Below are 22,613 nucleotides of genomic sequence, written 5' to 3'. Positions count from 1 at the left end.
CTGCACCCAAACTATCAAAAAACAGGCCCCAGGGAACAGCCCAGCCATGTTCAAATGCCGCCAGTCTGGTGCAGGAGGGGTTTGTCTCAGTGTGGAGGCAGGACTGTATCTCATGAGCCATGAAAGCACAGCAGTAACAACTGGATAGAAACACCTGACAACCTCTGGACATACTCTGAATCCCAAAAACTCACTTGTGACACACAGAAATTCTACAAAGTCAGCCCATGACCACAGAAATCTCCTCCTTGGACTGTGTCACTGTTTCTCCTGCCCTTTTCTACACCCCAGCTCATCCTCACTCCCAAGAAACTCCAAGCAAGCACCAAGATGAAAATTTTGAACACTGGAAGTTCACAATGCTAAAATTTTATTAGAACCATCTCCACCATATCATAAAATCATCAAATCCCAGAGTGGTTTGGGCTGGAAGGGAACTTAAATCCCACCTTATTCCACATCTTCCACTATCCCAGACTGCTCCAAGCACTGTCCAACCACTTGAACACTTCCAGGGATGGGGCAGCCACAGCTTCTCTGAGCAGAAATGAATCTGTTTGGAGCTGCCTGGAATTAGATGCAGGTAGGAGAGCGCTGCTGTGCTGAATTCCCAGAGCAGGGCAATCCTGAGAGCCCTCTGCACGCTAGATGGCATTGCACTACAAACGATGGCAGGGATCAGGACAGGCTCCCGGGTCCTGGAACAGCAGCACAATCATCCTCCTGCCCCTGCAGCCCCAGGTTCTCATGAGAGTAAAGCCCAGCCCAACGGTGTGAATAGTTACAGGATCAAGACAACGGAGACGGCTCCGGGAGAGGAACCAGCACCTGGTGGCTTTGGGCTAAAACAAAGAGGCAATTAAATTAAAGGATCTGCCTGATTTATTAATTTCTTTAAAAGAGAAGTGGCCTTGCCACAAAACAAAGGCATCCTTTCTTTCACTGTCTCCCCCTGGACCAAGAAGGATTCTTCCCTTGGCTGTTGCCAATCAATGAGCACAGACACACAGCATTCCCTGTCAGCCTACCAGGGGACCATAAATTATATTCATTTGGCTTATTCAAGACCACTTCCACAGAAAAGCCACGGGAATGCACCAGGAATGAGGTTTTCTACAGTGTTTGTCCATCATTTTTTCACAGGTTCAGTTTATGTGCTGGTGACCTAGGTAAGGATATAAACCACTTGAATCCATAACACATTTAGGCTTATTGAGAAGTGCATTCATCCACAGTCAAAAACATAAGACTAAGGCAGTGAGTATCATTTTTTATACAGCTCTGTAAGATGTATACAGTTTTTATTTTCCTACAATATGGCATTTCATAAAACTGCTGACTTTCAGGGAAAGTGCATTAAAATCACAGAGTTAGTTATGACTGTCTTTTTTTCTCTGAGCTCCAAAATCCATTACATTCTGTGGGAGGCCAGTGACAGTTTTACTCCTAGTCTACTTTTCCATTTGCTGGGAACAAGCACATTATTCCTCTGAGGGAAGTGAAAATTGATACAGCCCTGTCATTCCAAGCTATTAGTCTCTTACTCACTTCTTCTGTTTTCTCCCCAACTAAATCAGTATTAACTTTTTTTCCATGCTGACAAGAATCAAAGTCACTGGAAAAAAATGCCTTATATACCTGAGATATCAGCAGGAGTGCCAAGGGAGGAGAAAAAACAACACAGAACCCCCAGCAACAGTAATTCTGATGGAGGGAAGAGTGCTGTGGCAATGAGCAGCTTAATTGGCTAAAGGGAGTCATTGGTCCTGTCTCACTGTCACATTTTCTAAGCACCTTTTCTACTCAGAGTGCAGATACATTTATGCTGTGATTTCTCAGCCTCCTGTCATCCAAGGAGAGGTATTTGTGTGATTTGAACTGTGCTGTGCTGAGTAAGATTTGGGATTTTTCACATACAGAGAAGCAGGACCAAGAACTGAACTCCTGGAGCAAAGGCAGGAAACACAACTTAACAAAGCAGACAAGGGAAAGACAAACAGGGATGGACAGCCTTGGAGCAGGAGCCCGGCTGTACCACGTGTGGAGGTGCAGGATGTGAATAAAGCTGAATTCCCATCAGGAAGTGCACTCCTGGCTCTCCTGGGAGCAGCTCTGCTGGAGCACAGCCCCACCAGACACTTTCCACAAGCAGGACTCAGTGCTGGGTGAGGAAAGAAGGCTGGAGGAAGCAACACCAACAATTCCTGACACGCCAAAGGTGGGACACTTTCCCTTCCCAACACCAAAGACCTCCAGTCTGGTGCAGGAGGGGTTTGTCTCAGTGTGGAGGCAGGACTGTATCTCATGAGCCATGAAAGCACAGCAGTAACAACTGGATAGAAACACCTGACAACCTCTGGACATACTCTGAATCCCAAAAACTCACTTGTGACACACAGAAATTCTACAAAGTCAGCCCATGACCACAGAAATCTCCTCCTTGGACTGTTTCTCCTGCCCTTTTCCACACCCCAGCCCATCCTCACTCCCAAGAAACTCCAAGCAAGCACCAAGATGAAAATTTTGAACACTGGAAGTTCACAATGCTAAAATTTTATTAGAACCATCTCCACCATATCATAAAATCATCAAATCCCAGAGTGGTTTGGGCTGGAAGGGAACTTAAATCCCACCTTATTCCACATCTTCCACTATCCCAGACTGCTCCAAGCACTGTCCAACCACTTGAACACTTCCAGGGATGTGCAGTCCAGAACCTCTCTGGGAAATGACAGCAAATGTCCTTTTTCATATGATGAAGTAAAGTCTGTAACAAATAATGCTGGCCCAACTTGCACAGCTTTATCTCTGCAGGGTGTGCAAGGTCTCCAAAAGCCCTGTCCATCAAAAATGAACATCCCTGTCAGCCTGCAGTGACTGACACCAAGAGCTGGCACGTTCCAGCCACAGCTGTCTGAGCAGGACCAGGCAGCACCAGGCCAAGGCAGAAGGCAGGGAGGGGGAGATCAGTGCTACCACAGCTACATCTAGTTCTTCCCCACCACAAACATTGTTTATCATCTGGCTCAACATCAACTTCTCTTGCTGACAAGAGAGCAGCAAGTGAAGGACAATAATCTCCCCTTACCTGGCAGCCGAAGTGATAAAAGCTGAGGGGAAACTTATTCCATTTCCTCCCGTGACCCCACAAGTGGGAAAGATCAACAACCACTCGTGGACAAACCAGGCTGTGTGAAACTCTGCACTGCTGGCACTGAGGCTGTGCCTGCACCCCCTGGCAAGAAGCAGTGGTCAGGCTGCGACCAAACTGACTGTTGGATGCATTTTGAGGGAACACAGCCACAGCAAGACACTTCCCAATAAAGTCCTTTAGCTTCCCACTCTGCCAGACCTGAGCTGGGGGAAGATGCAAGCAGGAGTTTGTGCATCCATGCATGAGAAATGCTTCAAATTCTCACATCTCCAATCTGCCCCCACCCTGCTTTTTTAACCAAAGAAACAGAAAGTCCTTGTCCCACAGCTGAGACAGATCTGACCCATGTTTTCTAACCCACTTCCATTTGTGTACAACTTGAGCAAGTGTTAAACAAGGAACAGACTCCATGGAAGCACTTCCCTCAGCAAAAAGGGGAAAGGGGGGCTGGAAAACGAGCAGCAGAGTACATGGTCAAACTGATTTTCTGAAACAAGAGCTTTTCTAGGAGTAGAACCCAAAACTTCCCCCCTTAGCTGAATGTTACATAAAAACTTCAGCCAGACTGAAAGAATCTGGCATTAACAGCAAACTCACAGCTCTGGGCATCAGTATTAACAGTCTTCCTAACAAAACAGAGATGCCCAAATCTTGCTAGAGGTCCAAACAGGCACCAATACAAGCCCTAAAAGGAGTGCTTGGGTTTAGTTTCATCTCAACCCAATTAAGGAGGAAAATCTCTAAGAAGATACTGAAACTTAGATGTTTCATCTGAGGCTCCGTAAGACTCAGAATTCCATAATGGTTGATATACAAGGCTGCAGCCTCCCTAATTCTGGCAAAAGGCACTTCCCAGCAAACACAAAGCTGCTCTGACTCAGGCATTAAGAATAAAACCATTGACACCATGGTCACTGATTTTCAGCTCTGAAAATAAATGAGTTTGGGAAAGAGACTGAAATGATCATATTGAAACCTTAGATCTTAAGCAATTATGGGAGAAACTTGTTTAAACAAACAAGTTTCTTCACTCTGGTTGAGAAAGCATTGAAGATACTTGTACACTGAAGGGATTGCACAGAAAAATCCCTAGGGAAAAATGAGACTTACTTTGAAATTTTTAATCCCCACAATCTTTTATCTCACTCTATAACTTGGTGATATTATTTCTTAGAGACAATATGGTGAAAAAACTGCATTCTATTGTCTGTGGTTGGTCCTGGTGATCTGGGAGGTCTTTCCAACCTCAGTGACTCTGTGTCAGTCCAGGGACATCAAACTCATGACACTGCACTGAAAAGCATCCCATGCTCTGAAATACTAATTGTAACTTTCTTACTACCAAAAAGTGAAGGCAGTGGGGATTTTAGAGCTCTTCTGGTCAGTCACAAATGCCAAAGTTGGATTCCTGCTAAATTCTGCCTAGAAGTGACGCTCTTAGTTCACTAAATAAGCCCCAATGAGGACTCACAGCCACTCAGGGGGGCACAACACACAATCCCCCGGAGTAAGGAGAGAAAGGCCAGGAAAATCAGACTCTCCTGAAGCCAGGAGCACTGTGCCACCCATACCATGAGCACTTCAGCAGCACTGGGTGTTTTCTAGGGGTTACAGGTAAATGTACAGCAAGCTCACAGGCAGGCAAGCTGGACAACATGAAGCTGCATTTTCCAGAAACAAGCAAACACAGGAATTACCCTGTTATTTGCCTGTCCCAGGTTATTTATGTCCTGTGCAAGAGCACTGTATCCAGTATGGATCCAAAACCCCAGGGAAGAAAGAAAAATGCTCTCACAGATAAAAAAATGCAGCTTCTGTATGTTGACGAGTGAAGGGCAGCAACAACAGCACAACAAAATGCCTGAAATTCAGGTTATTAAAGAAATTATCTTGGAAACCCTTAATAAATAGGATGAGCTTTAATTTTGTGAAGTAGTTCATAAACAATGTCTTGGCTTTTTGATCCATCTGTCAAAATTGGTTATGTCCAGAGGAGGGACTTGAAGAGTTACAAGGTTAACTGCACAAAGGGTCATAGATCTGTAACTCTGTTTTCATTTTTAATTTAGAAAATTCTGCCAAAACTCCAGAGGCAGGAGATACAATAGTAGAGATATGAAAAGAATAATTTAACCTTTAAATTTCCCAGTTCAGGGAAGGTGGGTTGTGAATAATTTGGGTTACACTGGAAATGGTTCATGTCCTGGGAACCACCCAAAAGCCTCTCAGTGGAACTGGAATTGAGCTTCTGATTTTTAACCATTTCATTCACTCTCCTTTCATAAAGGGATTAGTGTAACCCTCCCCTGTGAAGTGCACTGCTTGGAAGCTCCTGTTCTCCTCAGAGAGGCCTCACCCTGCAGCCCTGCCCTGCTCCCAATTTCTGCACATCTCAAGGGAAATTCAGTTCAGTGTGGGATTCAATTCTTGCAGTGTTTAAACATACAAGCACGAGGACAAGAGTAATGGCACAACCCAAGCTGGGACAGCCCCCTGGAGTCACCTGGGCTGGCACATCATCAACCCAGCCATGATCATTAACCCAAGTCAAATGGCTGAGCCCTTAAATCACCAGGCAAGGGAATTAGTGGTCACAACAACAAATCTGGGAGGTCACAGAGGACAGCTCTGCTTCACACACCAGGACAGACACAGAAGTTGGACCTGATGATCCCTGGGGGTCTCTTTCAACTCAGAATTTTCTGTGGTTCTATGGAGAAACAGGAACCTTCCAGAGCAAGTTCCCAAGCTGCTCCACACTGTGGACAAATGAGACATTTAAACACTTCTTTTGCTTTCTAATATTGGTATTTCAGTTAAGATTTGTACTAACAGCATAGTAGTTTCCAAGAGAAAATAATGAATTTACTTACCAACAGTTGTGTGTAAAATAAACATTCCTCTATAGCAAACACTGATACAATAACTTGTCTAAATGGGCACACAAAGGATGTAAAATGCTCCAGCCCTTCTCACAGCTCAAATCACTTTCAGCCATGGGACCAAGCAAATTTAAATGTGAACAAACTGCAGTGGAACACTGGAGCACACACACAGAGCCTACAAACCCCACAGGGCCTGTGTGGAAGGTGCTGCCATGCAGACCATTATTGATTCTGCAGGCAATTCAGGGTTACAGGCTGCTGTAAGCTGTCTGTGTGCAGACACAGTTTGCTTTACAGGGGCTGTTTTATCCTTACTCTGATCATCACAATTTACAAGATACAGACACTCATAATCCTAACAGAAAACACATCATCCACACCTTAATTGCTTTTATAACAGGAAAATAAACCATTCATCCATACAGTGCACCGCAAAGAATTATAAGAGCTCATGGGTATTTTGTTGTTAAAAAATCCAAGTCTTCCCTCTCCCCTGAGTTATCTGAAAATCATAAATGGTAAATTTGGAACATTATTTTCCAGACTCTCTGAGTGAACTGATTAATGGCCAAAGTTCTGCATCTCTGTGACACTGGACAGGCCTGAGCAGTTCAAGTCAGCCGGGAGAGGAAGGCAGGGCTCCAGACCAAACCCTGAGCCCCGGCCAGCAGCGACCTGCAGCCCTGCAGAACCCTCTGCTGCCTTTGGGCCGCGCTTAGTGGAACCGAGCTGGAAGTAATGGGTACAGGAGCTTAAAAGAGTTCAAAGGGATGAGGAACCAGGGGAAATAAAGCCCAACACAGCTGTCCAGGGTGCATTCAAAGTGCCCATCAGAGCTCAGTGTTCCTGCTAAAACCCATCAATAATTCAAAGTGCACCAGCCTAAGAACTCACTCCTCCACAAAGAGCTTCCAAACCCAACCCAGCTTTTATTTAATCTGAAAGCAAATGGCAAAGCACAACACTAAATCAAACCTTGAGCCAGGGGACTCTGAACCACTCTGATGCTTCTCAAGTCTCACACCTTTTATTTAGCCTCAAAAACCCTGAGCTCCCCTCAACTCAGCAAGGCAGCACCCCTGTCCTGATATGACATTCCCCTTCTTTCACACAAATCCTTTCTGCCCCAAGGCTCCAGCTCCCAGTGGGCTCCCTGCCCATTCCAGCACTGCTACACCTACAATTATTGCAGGACTTAGCAGATAAAGAATTATTCAATAATTTAGCAACATTGCAAAGTGAATTCCTGGGCTCAAGCTGTAAAAATAACAGAGGATGTTTTGATATTTTAACTACTTCAAGCTGGTAAATGGGAACCTGGTCCAAAATCCAAAATTTTAAAGGCTGAATGTTTTGACATATTGTATTTGCAATAAATAAGATTCACACTTAAACGCCACACAGAGGAATTACACAGCTCCACTACAAGGTAAATCAGAAAAATTTCGGTTGGGATCTAAACATAAACTGGTAGGATCAGGCAATGCCACTTCCCCAAGAAGTGCATTTTTCTAGTCAGTTTGTTTTATAGCCATATTTATAAGTTTCATCAGTTTTCCAACAGAACAGAATGGATTTTAAGGCCTGTTCAAGGATTCTGAACATCTATAACATGTATGGCACTATGTATTTTTATTTCCAACTCATATAATACCAGATTTGTGGGTGTATATTAAGGAACCATCTTCCCCTTAAATTATTACTTACATAATTCTGAGTGTTATGTTGCCAAAAGCTCTCTATGCAGTCACAGTTGTCAATTCTGACTGCAACCCCAAACCATGCCCTGAGCCTCCAAAACACATCTGATGGAGCTTGAAACATCTCTGTGCAGCCTAAACAAGATTTTCATAAAAGCTCCTTCTGGGAAATGAACTATTTGAAAGGAAGAAATTCAGGATGGTGGTAGGGAATGTCTTGCACTTTAAAAATATGTTCCAGAGTAAATTTTTATTAATATTTCTTTCACTCATCTAGTCGGGTAGAAGCAAGAATTAGTGAGTAGAATCAAAGTTTGTTCACTTAGTTTTAAGAGATAAAAGAAGTTAAACTTCAGGGGAGGGGGTCTGGAAGAGGCAGTGAGATAATCTCATGCTTCTCCTTGTAAGTATGTGCTTTTCAAAGCCCACAGCCACACATCCACTTGTAATGGGAGCATTCCCTTTCCCTTTGATGCTTCTTTGCCAGGAAAGCAGCAGCCTGAGTTTGCAGGTTCTGCTGAGAAAATGGCCAGAAATGACAAGCTAGTAATGATACCTTTGGAATTCTGAGTCAAGACCAAAGAGCTCTCTGCTCTGGATGCTCAGGAGAGCTGAGGGTCAGCGCCTTGCCTGCAGGACAGGGAGGCAGGAGCCTCCACCTTCTGCTCACACCCCATAGCAAGGGATAAAATCACAAACCCATCAAAGCCCACAGACTTCTCCAAATGCCTGCCTGACATTCAACAGTCCATGCAGGGGGAATGTGTGTCTGTTCCTCCTCTGGAAAAGAGACATCTGCCTGAATCCAGCCCCTTGGGAATGTTTATGTTCACAGGAAATCTTCTGCCCAAATCTCTCTTTTGCAGGTAAAACAAACAGAAGTGTGGCCTCAGCAGATCTAGAAACACCCTCTGTGACCCCTGTGCAGCTGCACATCCAGAGCCCTGGCACAGGACAGCAAGCACTTCCACATGGAGCATCCAAACACCAGGAGCCCAAATTCTTCTCCCTCCCCACAGGACAGCTGGGCACAGGCCAGGCCAGCACAGGACAGTCCTGAGCACGCCAACAGCTCCTCCCTGATTTTACCCTGAGAGAAAAGCCTGAGCTCATCACAACACAGCAACACTGTAGTCCTGAGTGAAGCAGTGCTGATGTTCCAAAATTGGAAATTACCTGGAAAGCAGATCATGGAAGCACCATGAGGAAATGGTCACAGGGGTCAGGACACAGAGCACACCTGGAAACAGAGGTGGAGCACGTGTGGGGTGCTCAAACCTTAAGCAGAAAGATGTCAAAGCCAAGAGCACCAACAAATGTTGCAGGATCAGGTTATACTCTAGATACAGAATTACAGAATCCCAGAATGGTCTGGCTTGAAAGGGACATCCAACCCAAAAGCTCATCCAGTGCCACCTCTGCCATGGGCAGGGACAGCTTCCACTGTCCCAGGCTGCTCCAAGCCCTGTCCAACCTGGCTTTCAACACTTCCAGGGATCCAGGGGCAGCCACAGCTGCTCTGGGCACCCTGTGCCAGGGCCTGCCCACCCTCACAGGGAGGAATTTCTCCCCACATCCCATCCATCCCTCCCAGTGTCAGGTATCCCAGCTGTGCTCCTGCAGCAGGGAATGAAAGAACACATTCCTAGGGCAGGGTAGGGCAGGGCACCCACCCCAGGGCAGGCTGAGCTAATGAAGGAACATTTAACACCCCCAGCCTGACTTGCAGCCCCCGAGCTGCCAGTTCTGTCATCAGCCCTCCAAAACTCCGGCCCCTGAGCAGGGTCTGAACAAGCTGCCCTTTCTGTAGGCAGCTACAGGTTAAACACAGCACAGGAATGTTCCCACAGAAGTTTGGTTTCACAGCTCATACATCCTCTGGCTTGACAAACCTCCACGAGAGGGGAAACACGGAGCCCTGCTCCTGTAAATCTCAGGGATCATATCTACAAGGCAGTTATTAAATCACTCCAGTGATTAAATCATCCTGGCATGCTGGCAGATCCCTGAGCCCAGCATTACACTGCATTTTAACACCATTCCTGTAACAGGATGGCTGGCTACAGACAGAAACACACGGGACTTCATCTCCCTTCAAGCACTACTGAAACTGGCATTATTTTCCTGGAGCCCACGGAATCTTTTCAAGTTTATAACATATTTTAATTACGTATCTAGTACAACTTTCTGGTTTTTCCAGGTCGTTAAACTGCAGGAAAGAAAAATTTTCCAACACAACTGTGTTCCAGTTACTAATTAAACCGATTTTAACACTTTTCTGCAAGATGTTGGTAAAGATGATTTATGGGGCTGGCAAACAGCAGGAGGTCAACGTCAAAATAACAGCTGGGCTTATTACAGCCACTTGAAGATTTACTCATGCCATCAAATAGCCACAATGAACAAAAAACCCTACAATTCCACAGACAAGCTTGCTGTATTTCCAGTGGTAAATGCTGGAGAAGGGAAAATAAACTGGATTCCTGCAGGAGGTCTCTGTTTTCTGTCCCAAATGGGTCTCCTGTGGAGATATGGATTATTCCCTATAAACTCATAAAAACATCCAAAAGAAAAAGGAGATGGTAAAAAAGTCCCAAAAATACTTGTTGTACTGAACCAACAGGTAAAAATCTCATTTGCTTGTAATACTTCTTTGTGGGTTCCAGCCCACCCTTCCATGGGTACAGCTTCATGAGCATCTTTTTAAAATAAAGAACATAGATAGAATCAGACACAGCTGATCAAGATAAATAAATCCAGGGAAATATGGAGTCCCTGTGAAAGGCCATTCCATGAGCAGAGCAGTGCCATCCCAACTGCGTCTTCCTTTGTAAAAAAAGATAAACTACTGATTCAGAACAGTCAGTCAAATGGAGAAAGGGTGTAAAACATCTTCAGAAAGACTTAGCAGTAAACCCACACAGGACCACCAGCCTTGATCTCCTTCCTGCCCTGTAGATCAGCCACAGCTCCACAGCTGAAGTTATCTTCCATGACAGAACCCACGCTGGATTTCTTCCCATTTCACCAGGGGGAAGAAACCAGGGAACCTGGAATTTCACAGGTGTGATCTTGTTCCAGGGAACAATTTTTCTGAGGAGCCTGTGGCAAGCTGGAAGCAAGACCAGGAAACAGCAGAATCCAAAAACTGAGGTGAACTTACTTGAATATTTTCATAACTCCTTTGGCAGCAGAAACCTTGGCCCAGAGACTCCAAATTTTTGAAATTTGTTGCTCTTGGCAGGAGGCTGTGCCAATTTTCAGGGAGTTGTGGCTGGAATTATTAAGTTAATAGTGGCAGTTTCCACCTACACTCTGAACAGTTGTTTTTATATACCCACGTCCTTAAAACAGCCCTTGCAACATCCCCAGCACCACTTTGGAAGGCAATAGGAAAGAAATCACATGGAGAAGACAAGGAATGGGAGGGGAAGGCCTCAGTTTAAACAAGGGGAACATACCAGAATCCAGCCAGGTAATTCTAGGAGATTAACAGCACCCAAAGATGAAGGACTGAAAAGGGGCCCCTCTTCACACATAATCTGGGTCTACATCTCACTCAAATATTCATAAAGACAAAGCAGAACAGAGCAAAATTGTCTTTTAACGCCCCAACACATAACAAAATTTAGGCCAATTTTTATGCTTCTTACTGACAACTTGCATCTTTTAGAGAGACTGGGACAGGGAACTGCTGTTTTATGTTTTGCCTTTAAAAATCAATACTTTTTTCCTTCTTAAGCACTTCACAAAATGAATGGGATAAATGATATTGCAGCCTGGAGCTACTCGCGCTACTCCTGACTGCCACGCACTGACAGCATCATACCCACAGGAGAGCTGGGGACAAACCAACCCTCCTGCACTGCGGGCCCTGAGCAGGCTTGGGGTCAAATCCCTGATGGAGAATCCAAGCTAGGCTGTCCCAGCTCCAGCAGACATGGAACAGGGAGCATCCCCATCCCTGCTGCTCCCAGCTCACCCACAAGGCTCCTTTAGCTGTGGCACCTGAAACTATCCCAGTTAACCCCAGCCAAGGGCATCTGGCCAGGCTTTACCAGTTTTCCTTCCTCTGCAATCTGTGTTAGGAAAAAACTTACAGAGACTCCTTCACAAGCACATTCCCCCCTGTGTTGCCCCCTCCCTGGAATATTATTATATAAAAGAAAAAAAGGCAAACCAAAAGCAGATGACCTCGAAAAGGATCTTCTCAGCAGGCTTTGCTGACAACAGGCACAGAAGGACTGAGCTGCTCTTTGCAATGTTTCTAACTGCTAAGGCACGACAGGAACATCCAATTCCAGTGGCAAAGCCCAGCTGCTGCTGGAGGCAGCCCATCAGCTGGGCTGCAGCGGTGCAGAGGCATTCCCACAGGACACAATTCCTGACAGGAATTCCTGGCAGCTGATCCCTGCGCAGGCGGAAGTGATTCTGCCTCAAATACTTCCTTTACCACTGATAACACAATTCCTGCCATGGCCCTGCCAAGGCTGCACTGATAAGGAGAGGATCTGTAACCCAGTCCTGCTCCCACAGCGATTTATTTTTAGACGTCAGATACAGCAAGGCAAATACAGAGACCGTGCTGTTTGAAGGGATAATTCTGTGTCAAATGCAAGATGCTGAAGTGATATGAATGTGCATTACAGCATTTGCCTTGAGCAAATGGCTTTCGAGGGAGCAAAGAATATTATCTGGGAAGCATGAGCTGATCAGCTCTCCATATTCCATTACCAAAACCTACTGAGCTGAAGATAATGTCTTAATTCTTTCAAGTGAAGAAGAGAGTATTAATTCCTGGCAGGAAGTAGATATTTAAGGAATTCCTAATCACTCTTTCTCCTGTTTGTATTAATGGCATTTAGCACTAAGTAAAGTAAAACCATATTTCATAGAATCACAGAATATCCTGGGTTGGGAGAGACCACAGGGATCATCCAGTCCAACCCCTGGCCCTGCACAGACACCCCAACAATCCCACCCTGTGCATCCCTGGGAGCATTGTCCAAATGCTCCTACAGACTTGGCAGACTTTCTGTAGCATGCAGTTATTGAATTAAATTATTATCTTCTTAAATTATAAAAGAAATTTAACTCTGTCTCAGTAAGTTCTTAATGCAAGCAGAAGGATATGGGACTCCATATCCATTTTTCTATCTCACATTTTTAAACTTAGGGAATTTGAAGTTGCCTCAATAGGCCCCACAGAGTTTTGATGAGTTCTTTTCAGTTATTTATTCATAAATCTGATAGTAACCCAACAGATATAAAACAAAGCTTGTACTTGCTAGATGCAAAGTGCTGATGTTGCACAGTGAGCATTTTTATCATTTCACAGGTGTAATTACAGACTCTTCTGCACAAATGCAATTTGACCACTTGGAAATGACCTTCTATTTGTACAGAGATTTTTATGTAGACTTACCATCAATGTGTCCAATGAATGAGAACCAGGTCAAAAAAGTTAAAGGGGAGATACCTTGTGTTTTATGTAAATTGAGAAGAAGCTAAATTAGGAAAAAAGTAAATTGAGAAGAAACATTGCATCTCCTTGGGAGACGGACCATGAAAAAGCTGAACCACAGTTCTGAATATTTATCCCACGTCAGACTAAAACACATCTATGAGCCAGAACCTGGCTTTTCATTAAAAGTTAAAAATTAGTGATGCAGCCCTTAAAATAAATACAGCAATGAACATAAGGTATTTCATCAAAATACCAGTGAATTTTGGGCACTGATGCAATCTGTGAGGCTTAACCTGTCGGTACAGCTTTGACATCACTGCCTTTGCCTGGCAACCAGCAATTTCCTGGGATGCCACACGTGCCTGGCTGGCCAGCCACAGGTATGGGTGAGATATTGCTTTTGGAAGCAGTGTGGAAGGACGTTTCTGAAGGAAAAGCCCCCCAAAATGCACCTAGCCTCACTGGCACGGTGCAAGGAGTAGAAGAGAACAAATCCCTTTTCATACCTCTCAGCAATTTAATTTAAAACTACCTCATCAGGTGAAATGTCAGGCTATTAATACCTCCTGCACCCATAAGACCATATTATAAATGACATAAACGTTACAAAACAACCTGAAATTTGGCCAGGCTGTTAATAGACAGCATTACACAATTCCTGACACGGACAGATAATGCTGTATTTTCTACTATGCAAATTTCTAACAGTGAATAGATTTTCAAAGCAGTTTACACCCACCACCCCTCAGATGCAACTCAGTAATTCTCTATTAGGTGCCAAGCTGTCACTTCCCATCACTCCAGCCCACTGCTATTCTCTGCCCTACCTTGGGAGCACAAAGGAGCCTCCAACTTGATTAAAATGCATGAGGCCTGTGTGAACCTATTTTTAAATCTCCCAACTAATACTGCTGTTGTATTAACAGCTTTCATTTATTTTACCATTAATACTGGTATTCTAAGGAAGTGCTGCAATGCTTGATCTTTTTGCATTTCAGCAGCAAAGCTCTTGTTCTGCAAGAGATTTTTCACCATATAAAAATGTCCTGACACTGTGGGGATTTATCAGAAACCTTGCTTAGGAAAAGGAAGCAATTACAGGCACAGAGGGCCTGAGTCACCTTATTTAGGCACAAATTTTGCTTTATGTACACAAATAGCTAAACACATAGGGTTTTTCAGAGGCAGATGTGGAAACAGAGAACTGACCCCTCAACACACACAGAGTCTCAATTTTATGACAGTTCTTCTCATGCTGCCATCAGCCCCTGTTTTCTTCCTGGTTTCACAGCACAGACACAGAAAACAGCTCAATAACCAATACAATTTTTATTTCCTTCCACAATCTCTGTTTTTCAGGCAGACCTCCTCTGGTTACAGCCTCTGGTCTGGTTTGCCAGGGGACCACTGAACCAAGAGTAAGGGAAGCTACAGAAGCAGCAGTGACATCACAAAAAGCAGTGCTAAACCACTCCTGCTTGTGGGAGCTGCCCAGCAGGATGTGCTTTAGGAAAACTTGGAAAGGATGTATCACCTGGTTTTACTTCTGCCTCTTGCAAACATAAAGATGAGCCCCACAGGGCTGCCCTGCCATCCTGAAAACATCCCAGGAAATGCTTCAACCCACAAAGAATTAATTATTGGTCATCAAAACAATGTGCCACGCGCAGCTTGTGCTCCCTCTCCAGCTGCACGTTGTGCTGAACACCACTGGATGAGGGGAGGGAGAACTAAGAGGACCACAGGATGCAAAAACCACACCTGTGTGGACACAGACCTGCTCCAACATAAAACTTCTCTCCAGAATTACTGAAAAATTAGTTGTGTCAAATCAGCAAATTACCAGGAGACAGAAAGCAGGGACATGGATCAGCCACACTGTTCCTATACACAGGAAATGAAAACAAACAGTTTTCAGCAGTGAGTTCTGCTCCTGCTTGCCCATTTCCCAGGGCCTCCATGAGAACTGAGCTCTTTGCCCTCTATTTCACACCCAGTACTTTGTGTGCCTGGGTCTGCAGAGCCCACACCCCAGAACCAACCCTCCCAGAGCCACACAGTGTGAGCAACAGCAGATCCCAGCCCTGAACAGGACCCAAGCTCCTTCCCAGCTGGAATTTTACTGAGACAGAGAAAAAAACCCAGCTGCATAATTCTGCTTGCAAAAGTGTCAAGTACGGCAGCATGGAAGGCTGTAAATAATTCACTCGGTATTACAGGAAATGTTTTACAAAAGGAAAGGTTGTAACCTCCTTTTGGCTACAAGGCTGGCAGATGCTGGAGGCATTCCTGCTCCTCTAAGTGCAGAACAAAATGTGTCCTGTTTGTGAGAAACTCCTGGGTCTCAGCCCTCCCTGGAAAATGCTTCTGCCTGTATTCCTGAGGGAGGGATCACAGAGGAGCAAAGTCTGCACACTTCCAGAAATGCAGCTCAGGCTGACAAGCAGTTTCTGGTATTTTGATGACACAGCTGCTGCAATGCACAATGCAGAGCTAAGGGAAGGGGTAAATTTGATTTATTTATATTTACATAAATACATTCACACAATTTTTTAATCACACACACACTCAAACCAAAAATACACACGCAGTGATTACAGATGACTCAAGACTGAATGTTTGATACAGTTTTAAAACAGCGACATCAGCCAAATCCAGTCGAAATAAAACCATCTCCAAGCTCAAAGGAGAGCTCCACATGACTGAGTGCAGATTCTGCCCCCAGCACATAGAAGCAATGCCAAATAAAGTCTCTACAGCTTTAACTTCTTACCACTAAATATTTAGCAACAAACTAAATAAGCCTCAGTGGAGGTCCCTCTATGCCTCCCCACCAGGTCAGCCAGCAGGAAGCACAAGGTGTTTTATGTGTGAGAGAAATCCAAGACTCACCTGGATGTTGCCAAAGTCCACGTTTTCATAGTGGAAATGTGCACACTCGGCCATCTTCGGGAAGTGCCCCTTTGTAAAGGATAACCTGGAGCACACCAAGAGCACACCATGAGATGGATGCAGACTACTCAACACAGACAAACAACAGGTAAAGATACAAAACAACAACGACTTTCTCATCCTAAAGCCAAGGGAACACAGGGATTTGTTGATGTGATGCACCAAAACAGTGGGGAAGCGAGCCAAGTGAGAAAGGAAAGCTGATATGCCAAGTGGCTTTTCCACTGCATCCCTAGAGAGCTGAGTGACATTCCAGCAGCACCACATCCCAGCGCATCCCTGCAGAGCTGTGAGACACTCCAGCAGCACCACATCCCAGTGCATCCCTGCAGAGCTGTGAGACACTCCAGCAGCACCACATCCCAGTGCATCCCTGCAGAGCTGTGAGACACTCCAGCAGCACCACATCCCAGTGCATCCCTGCAGAGCTGGGTGACATTCCAGCAGCACCACACCCTGCAGGATGGACACGAGCAGGGACAAGCAGCTGCACCTCACAAATGCACATCCACAGCCTTACACGAGACACGAGGAAAGCAGAACTTTACCTGTGAAAGGCATCACAGCCCATCAGTCCCGGGGGGATGTATCTGAGGGTGCAGAACAAACTCTATTTATCCTTTGCCTTTTACAAATCAAAAGTCAGGCATAATTATTCCCAAGTGTCTCCAGCCACACTGGTGGCTGCCGAGGAGCTCCTCTGGCTCTGCAACATGCTCCTGCTTCTGCTGAAGCTATTATAGAGTCCTATAGATATTCCTGGTGGTGAGCCAATGAGATTGTCATTATCTAGCTCCCTCTTCCCACGGGAATACAAGTGGGAAGTGAGATGCAGCATCTGGCTGCTCAGCACTGGAACAAAGAGCCATTTCCCTCTCAGCAGAGCACTAGAAGGGTGAACTGAAGGCTCAGATCCATCAATCTCAGGGAGTTCTACTCCTCAAGTCAGCATTTTTAGCAAAAGTAATATTGATTATTTCTGATCCCTGTTGCTGCACACATAATGACTTGGTTTACAGTCTCTGGGAGACAGGCAGAGACAGAAATACAGCATGAGCCCACAGTAAAAAAAAAACAAACTGGGAGATCAGGGAAGAAAAAATATCCCTTAGAAGGGAAAACTGTAAAATCCATTCAAATGAAGTTACAGAGGGCAGAATGCAAAAAGAAAAGAGAAAAAAATATCAGATCAAAAATACATATAGGCCACCCACTTGTCCTGGTTTAGCTTTCCAGAGCATAAGGAGACAGGGAAAATTATCTCATTTACACACTGCCTGGGCTTCTTTTGAGATTTCTGTTCTATTAAAATAATTGTTCTATTATAATATGTTCTATTGTGGGGGTTTTTTTCAATTAATCACTTTCAGGAAGAATTGCTAAAGAAAATTAAAAACACTGCAACAGTGAGGTTCAAACCCTACCTAGCTTTGCTTCTACGGTCAGAAAGATAAGAGTGAGCCAGCAAAATCTCTCATGCCCAGTTTTAGGTTCCATTAGCTCAAATTGCCTTAGTTCCACATGGATTTTGGTTGCTCTGCTGAAGATACACCATCACAAATTGTTGCTGAATGCCCTGCACTGCAGCACAACAGCCAAAACTCAGCACAGCAAAACTGGAAGCCCAGGAAAGATGGGAAAATCACACAAGTCTGCTCTTACTTTTTCACATTCTTCACTTTCATGCTGGCTGTGCTGCCGCAGGAGCGGAGCGGCAGCTCCCCCGGGATGTCCGGGATGTCGGCACCTCGGGCCTGCAGGGAAGAGACAGAAAAGCAAGGAGTTAAACACGGCTGCAAGCTCTGGGCTCTGCCTGCTGACAGGAGCCCCTCTGTTCTGCATGAGGCTACAATCCTCAGACATGCTTAAGTTCAATTCTGCCTTTTGACCAGGGAAAACTGACCCTTGGGATGGGGACCAGGGAGGTGACAATCTCTTCCTGCCCCAAGCCTTGCTAACCCTTGGGGTTAAATACAGTATTTAATTCATTGCTACTTCTGCTTTCTGAAGTGGAGATTTTCAGAGGTGGAAATGAAACAGATATTCCCAAACCCCGTAATTGGACTCCTCAGTAAGTACCTGATTTTCCAGACATCTGTGCGTTTACACTCCGGCAGAGGCAGTGCAAAAAGCTGGATTGCTCACACAATGGAAAACAAGTTAATGACAGAGCTGCTTATATGTGGGAGGTGAACTTCTAAAATAGATGTTTGAAGCTATTGGTTTAAGTGCTTGAGGATATTAAAATTCTTTAATTACTAAGATTCATTTACTTCAGTGAGGCCTGAACTCCAAACTCCCTCCTTTCTGTTCTGTCATACTTTCCCATCCCCTCCTTCCTCCAGCTGCCTTTGCCTAAGCCATGAGCTCTGCTGGGGTTGAATTCTCCATCACAAGAGACACCCTCGACTCCATGGGTTTCTCCCACTGTGATCCAGAGCAATGAGGGGGTTCAGTGAGGCTTTTATGGAGAGCAGTCATCAAACAGCAAGACCATCACAGACTTCACAGAAAAGGAGGAGAAAAACAATTGATGCTGGCCAGAGATTGCCTGTCAGTGATGTGGGTGACAGCAGCTGAGGGAGCTTTTTCTGCTTTATACAATGCACTAAAAACATAAACAATGTCCCAAAGAGGGAATGCTGAACCAAGAGGAAGAAAGGCACTACAGTGTTACTTCTCTTACAGGTCTGGAACCAAAAAGTATTCCACCAAATCCCTTCTCTAATGACAGGAGCAAACACATGATTGCCCTGATATTACATCAGTCCCAATGGTTCTAAGCCGGTCCAGCAGATCTCGGAGCAGAGTTGGATCTGTCCCAAAGCTGTAACTGATAACAGAACACAGCTGCATTCTGCAGTGTGAAATATGGAGAAATATGGAAATATGGTCTCCACCCCCAAAACTTTACAGTTGGACCACCACAACTCAAGCTAGCAGCCCATGTGTGGGAGGAACTACAGGACAATCTCTGTCACTCCTCCCCGAAGCTCCCATTTGACCCTGACACAGGTTACCTGTACCTGAGCTTCACCACATCACCGAGAGCTGTGGTGAGGCAGTCAGTGCCATTCTCCTGCTTGTTTTCATCAACCAGACCAGTGCCAGAGAGAAGGAGGAATTCATCCCACTGAACCAAGACAGGCACAGGGGTGAAGCTGCAACCACGTTATCCATGTGAGGCTCCTGCTACAGTCACCAGGGACACTCTGGTACTTGGGGTCCATTCCCCTGCTTTAGACAACAGGAGGAGAGTCCTGGGGTTCAGGGTGGAAGGAACCTTACAGATCATCCAGTCCCACCCCTCCCCTGGGAATGGACACCTTCCACTATTCCAGGTTGCTCCAAGCCCCATCCAGCCTGGCCTTGGACACTGCCAGGGATCCAAGGGCAGCACAGCTTCTCTGGGCACCCTGTGCCAGGGCCTGCCCACCCTCACAGGGAAGAATTTCTTCCTAACATCCCATCTAATTACTCTCTGTCAGTTTGAATCCATTCCCCCTGTCCTGTCACTCCACATCCTTGCCCAGTCTCTCTCCATCTTCCTTCTCAGGCCCTTGAAGCTCTGGAAGGCCACAATGAGGTCACCCTGAAGTTTCTCTTCTCCAGGCTGAACAATCCCAGTTCTCTCAGCCTCTCCTCACAGCAGAACTGCTCCATCCCTCTGCTCATCCTGGTGCCTCCTTTGGACAAAGCCAAGCAGGCTACAGAAGCACCCACTCCCCTGGACACAGGGCTCCAGGTTGAGCCTGGGCTCTGAGGAGATGAACCCCAACAGTGGCAGTAACCCACCAGCAGCTGCACCCATCCCGCTCCTGGTGCTTCCAGCACTGCCCTTGGAAAATCTACTCTGAGTGAGCTCTACCCTCTGAGCACCACAGAAGAAATCTGAACCCAGGTCTCTCTCTCTCTGCCAGCTGCACCTTCCACAGCCCTGACCACAGCCAGTGCTCTGACCCCACTGTCCCACAGCTCTGCACAGGCACAGCCACTCACCAGAGGAAAACGGGAACAGTATTTATACACTTAAATAAACCTACCCTGGGCTGACTGACTTACTGAGCACAGAATCACTTCAGGATGTAATAGGACACTTGAGCGTCTCATTGTCAATTTTAGCATTAAGAGGATCACCAATTTAATAAGCCTTACAGGTCTTTTACATAAGAAAACAACTAATTACAAGAATAACTGTGCCATTCCAATAAGCTGCTTTTAGGCCAAGCTAGATGCGCTTGCTTAATTTCCTAGGGAACAGAATTTCTGTAGGAAGAAAAGTAATTTTTCTTCTCCATCAGCAGCAGGAGCTGGTGGGATATAAAAATGGATAAACAATCTGACAGAAAATGTGGGCTTCAAGCCAGTTTGCAGCAGTGGGCAGAGACCTCCCTGGATCTGACTCAAAGTGGCGTAGGCAAAACTCACACCTCCAGGAGCCCACAATGCCAGCACCTCTCCTGGAAAAGTTGTATTATCCTCTCCTTCCCAGTGGAGTTAAGTCCAAATTGAGCTGGATTTCTGCGTCTCCCATTTTCTGCAACCAGTTAACTGGACCACAATGAGATGCAAGGCAGTAATTAACTCCAGGGGCTTTTCCAATTAGATCTGAGCTCCATGGACTGCTGCAGAACAACAATCTCTCCAAGGTTCACAGTGGAGACAAAAGCACAGAAAGGTAAGGGCAGAGAACTTGTGCAAGCTCAGATCTTTATTAAGAGGTACCAATAAGAGAAAAAACCTTGGTGAAGAGACAGAAACCAAAAGAGAAACTTACTGCAATTTTAGAAACCGCATTACTCCTAAATAACCACAACTCCTTTTCATTCAAACCAAAGATACACAGCTACATAAGGTAGATTTCATACACTATTTTGCACCTGTTTTGATGCAAAACTTGGCATGTAGCATGCAGGTCACTCTCCCCTCAAAACACAAACAAAACCCTCCAAATGAAATTTGTCATCTTTTGTGCTTGGTGTCACAGTAATTTAATTTTAAAAATCATTTTGAAACAGTTGGATTATTTACACCTGAAAATTAGCTACCTGGCATCATCAGTGGCTTCTCACTTCCCTATTTTCCATGCATCGCTGTGCTGTGGAAACCTGGTAATTGCAGAGCAAATCTGTTTATGCAAATTGTTTAGTCCCATTTTCACAGCTGAACGTCACTGCTGTATCAATCTGCTCCACTCCAAAACTTGGTAAACAAATTAGAGCTCAAGGCAGAACTCAGAGAATTGATTTATCAGGAATCTCAGTCACTTACCTTTGCAGGGAAGGCTTTGGAGCAACACCACTTCAGCAGCTTGCCCTAAACCAAGAAATTCTCCTTCCAAAAGCTTGACTTGTATCAGTAGTAGTTGAGACAATATTGCAGAGAGTCAGTACTTTGTCACAGATACCTGCAGGGACTGCCAGGCAGGGAGATCTCACTAAACCCTTCCTCTAGGGAGGAGGAAGAACGCCTGCCTGCCTGTCCAACCCTCCCATGGATCACAGCATCACAGGATTGCTAAGGGTGGGAAAGGCCTTTAAGATCAAGACCACCACTCGCTGCCACCCCGTGCTCAGCACTAAACCGTGTCCTGAGGCTCCACACCCACACGTTTTCTGAACACTTCCAGGGACAGTGACTCCAGCCCTGCCCTGGGCAGCTGGACAGCCCTTCCCAGGAAGAAATTTTCCCTGATATCCAATCTAAACCTCCTCTAGAGCAACTTGAGGCCGTTCCCTCTCCTCCTGTCCCTGTTCCCTGGAGCACAGCCCGACCCCCCCGGCTGTCCCCTCCTGTCAGGAGCTGTGCAGAGCCACAAGGTCCCTCCTGAGCCTCCTCTTCTCCAGGCTGAGCCCCTTCCCAGCTCCCTCAGCCCCTCCCGGGGCTTCAGCCCCTTCCCCAGCTCTGTTCCCTTCCCTGGACATATTCAAGTGCTACTCCTAATCTCCCTGGGAATCCGAGAGTGGAATCTGAGAGCTCGCACAAATCAGACTGTTTAGCTTTAAGCATTTGAAATTTCTAGTCTTTTTATTTATAGACATGATTTAGAAAACTTCAGCTTTGTGCTCTCTAGCACACAAAACCTTAGTCATAAATAATTTATATCTAACGATTCCACAGAATAATATGAAAGGATTTTCTCCTAAAATGTCCCCTTGCATTTATCAGAAAACATGTCAACCTGTCTCTCTCACGTGCAGAGATGTACCACAACCTGAAATATGTGTACAACTCAACACAACAGTCCAGTGAACACAATGTGATGAAGTTTCCACCTTGGTATCCTCGACAGGAAGAACAGTGAACCAGTGAAGAACCCACAGCCCTCTTCCTGCTGCTTTTGACTTACTCTGGGATGCACAAGAAACCCTGGAATCCCACAAGTAATCCCACAGTTGGTTTTCCACAGGACTACAGGAAGACCCCTGGGGAGGCACCACAGATACACCTTGGCA

At 45.5% G+C, this 22,613-nt stretch overlaps 1 protein-coding gene across 2 annotated transcripts in view; it reads right to left on the bottom strand.

Moving 5' to 3' along the window:
• Nucleotides 1-22,613, bottom strand: part of ARHGAP32 (Rho GTPase activating protein 32) — a 141,894-nt gene that overhangs the window by 107,832 nt on the left and 11,449 nt on the right. For both annotated transcript variants that reach the window (XM_041480636.1, XM_041480637.1), the window contains exons 2-4: nucleotides 17,821-17,912; nucleotides 16,707-16,748; nucleotides 16,099-16,183 (exon numbers count right to left, since the gene is read on the bottom strand). In XM_041480636.1, coding sequence (XP_041336570.1) covers nucleotides 16,099-16,183; nucleotides 16,707-16,748; nucleotides 17,821-17,912 — 219 coding nt within the window. The remainder of the gene's footprint in view (nucleotides 1-16,098; nucleotides 16,184-16,706; nucleotides 16,749-17,820; nucleotides 17,913-22,613) is intronic.

The sequence above is a fragment of the Pyrgilauda ruficollis genome, unplaced genomic scaffold, assembly GCF_017590135.1.
Source record: "Pyrgilauda ruficollis isolate IOZ18807 unplaced genomic scaffold, ASM1759013v1 scaffold52, whole genome shotgun sequence".
In the NCBI taxonomy this organism is placed as follows: Eukaryota; Metazoa; Chordata; class Aves; order Passeriformes; family Passeridae; genus Pyrgilauda; species Pyrgilauda ruficollis.
This window is presented reverse-complemented; position numbering and strand designations above follow the sequence as displayed.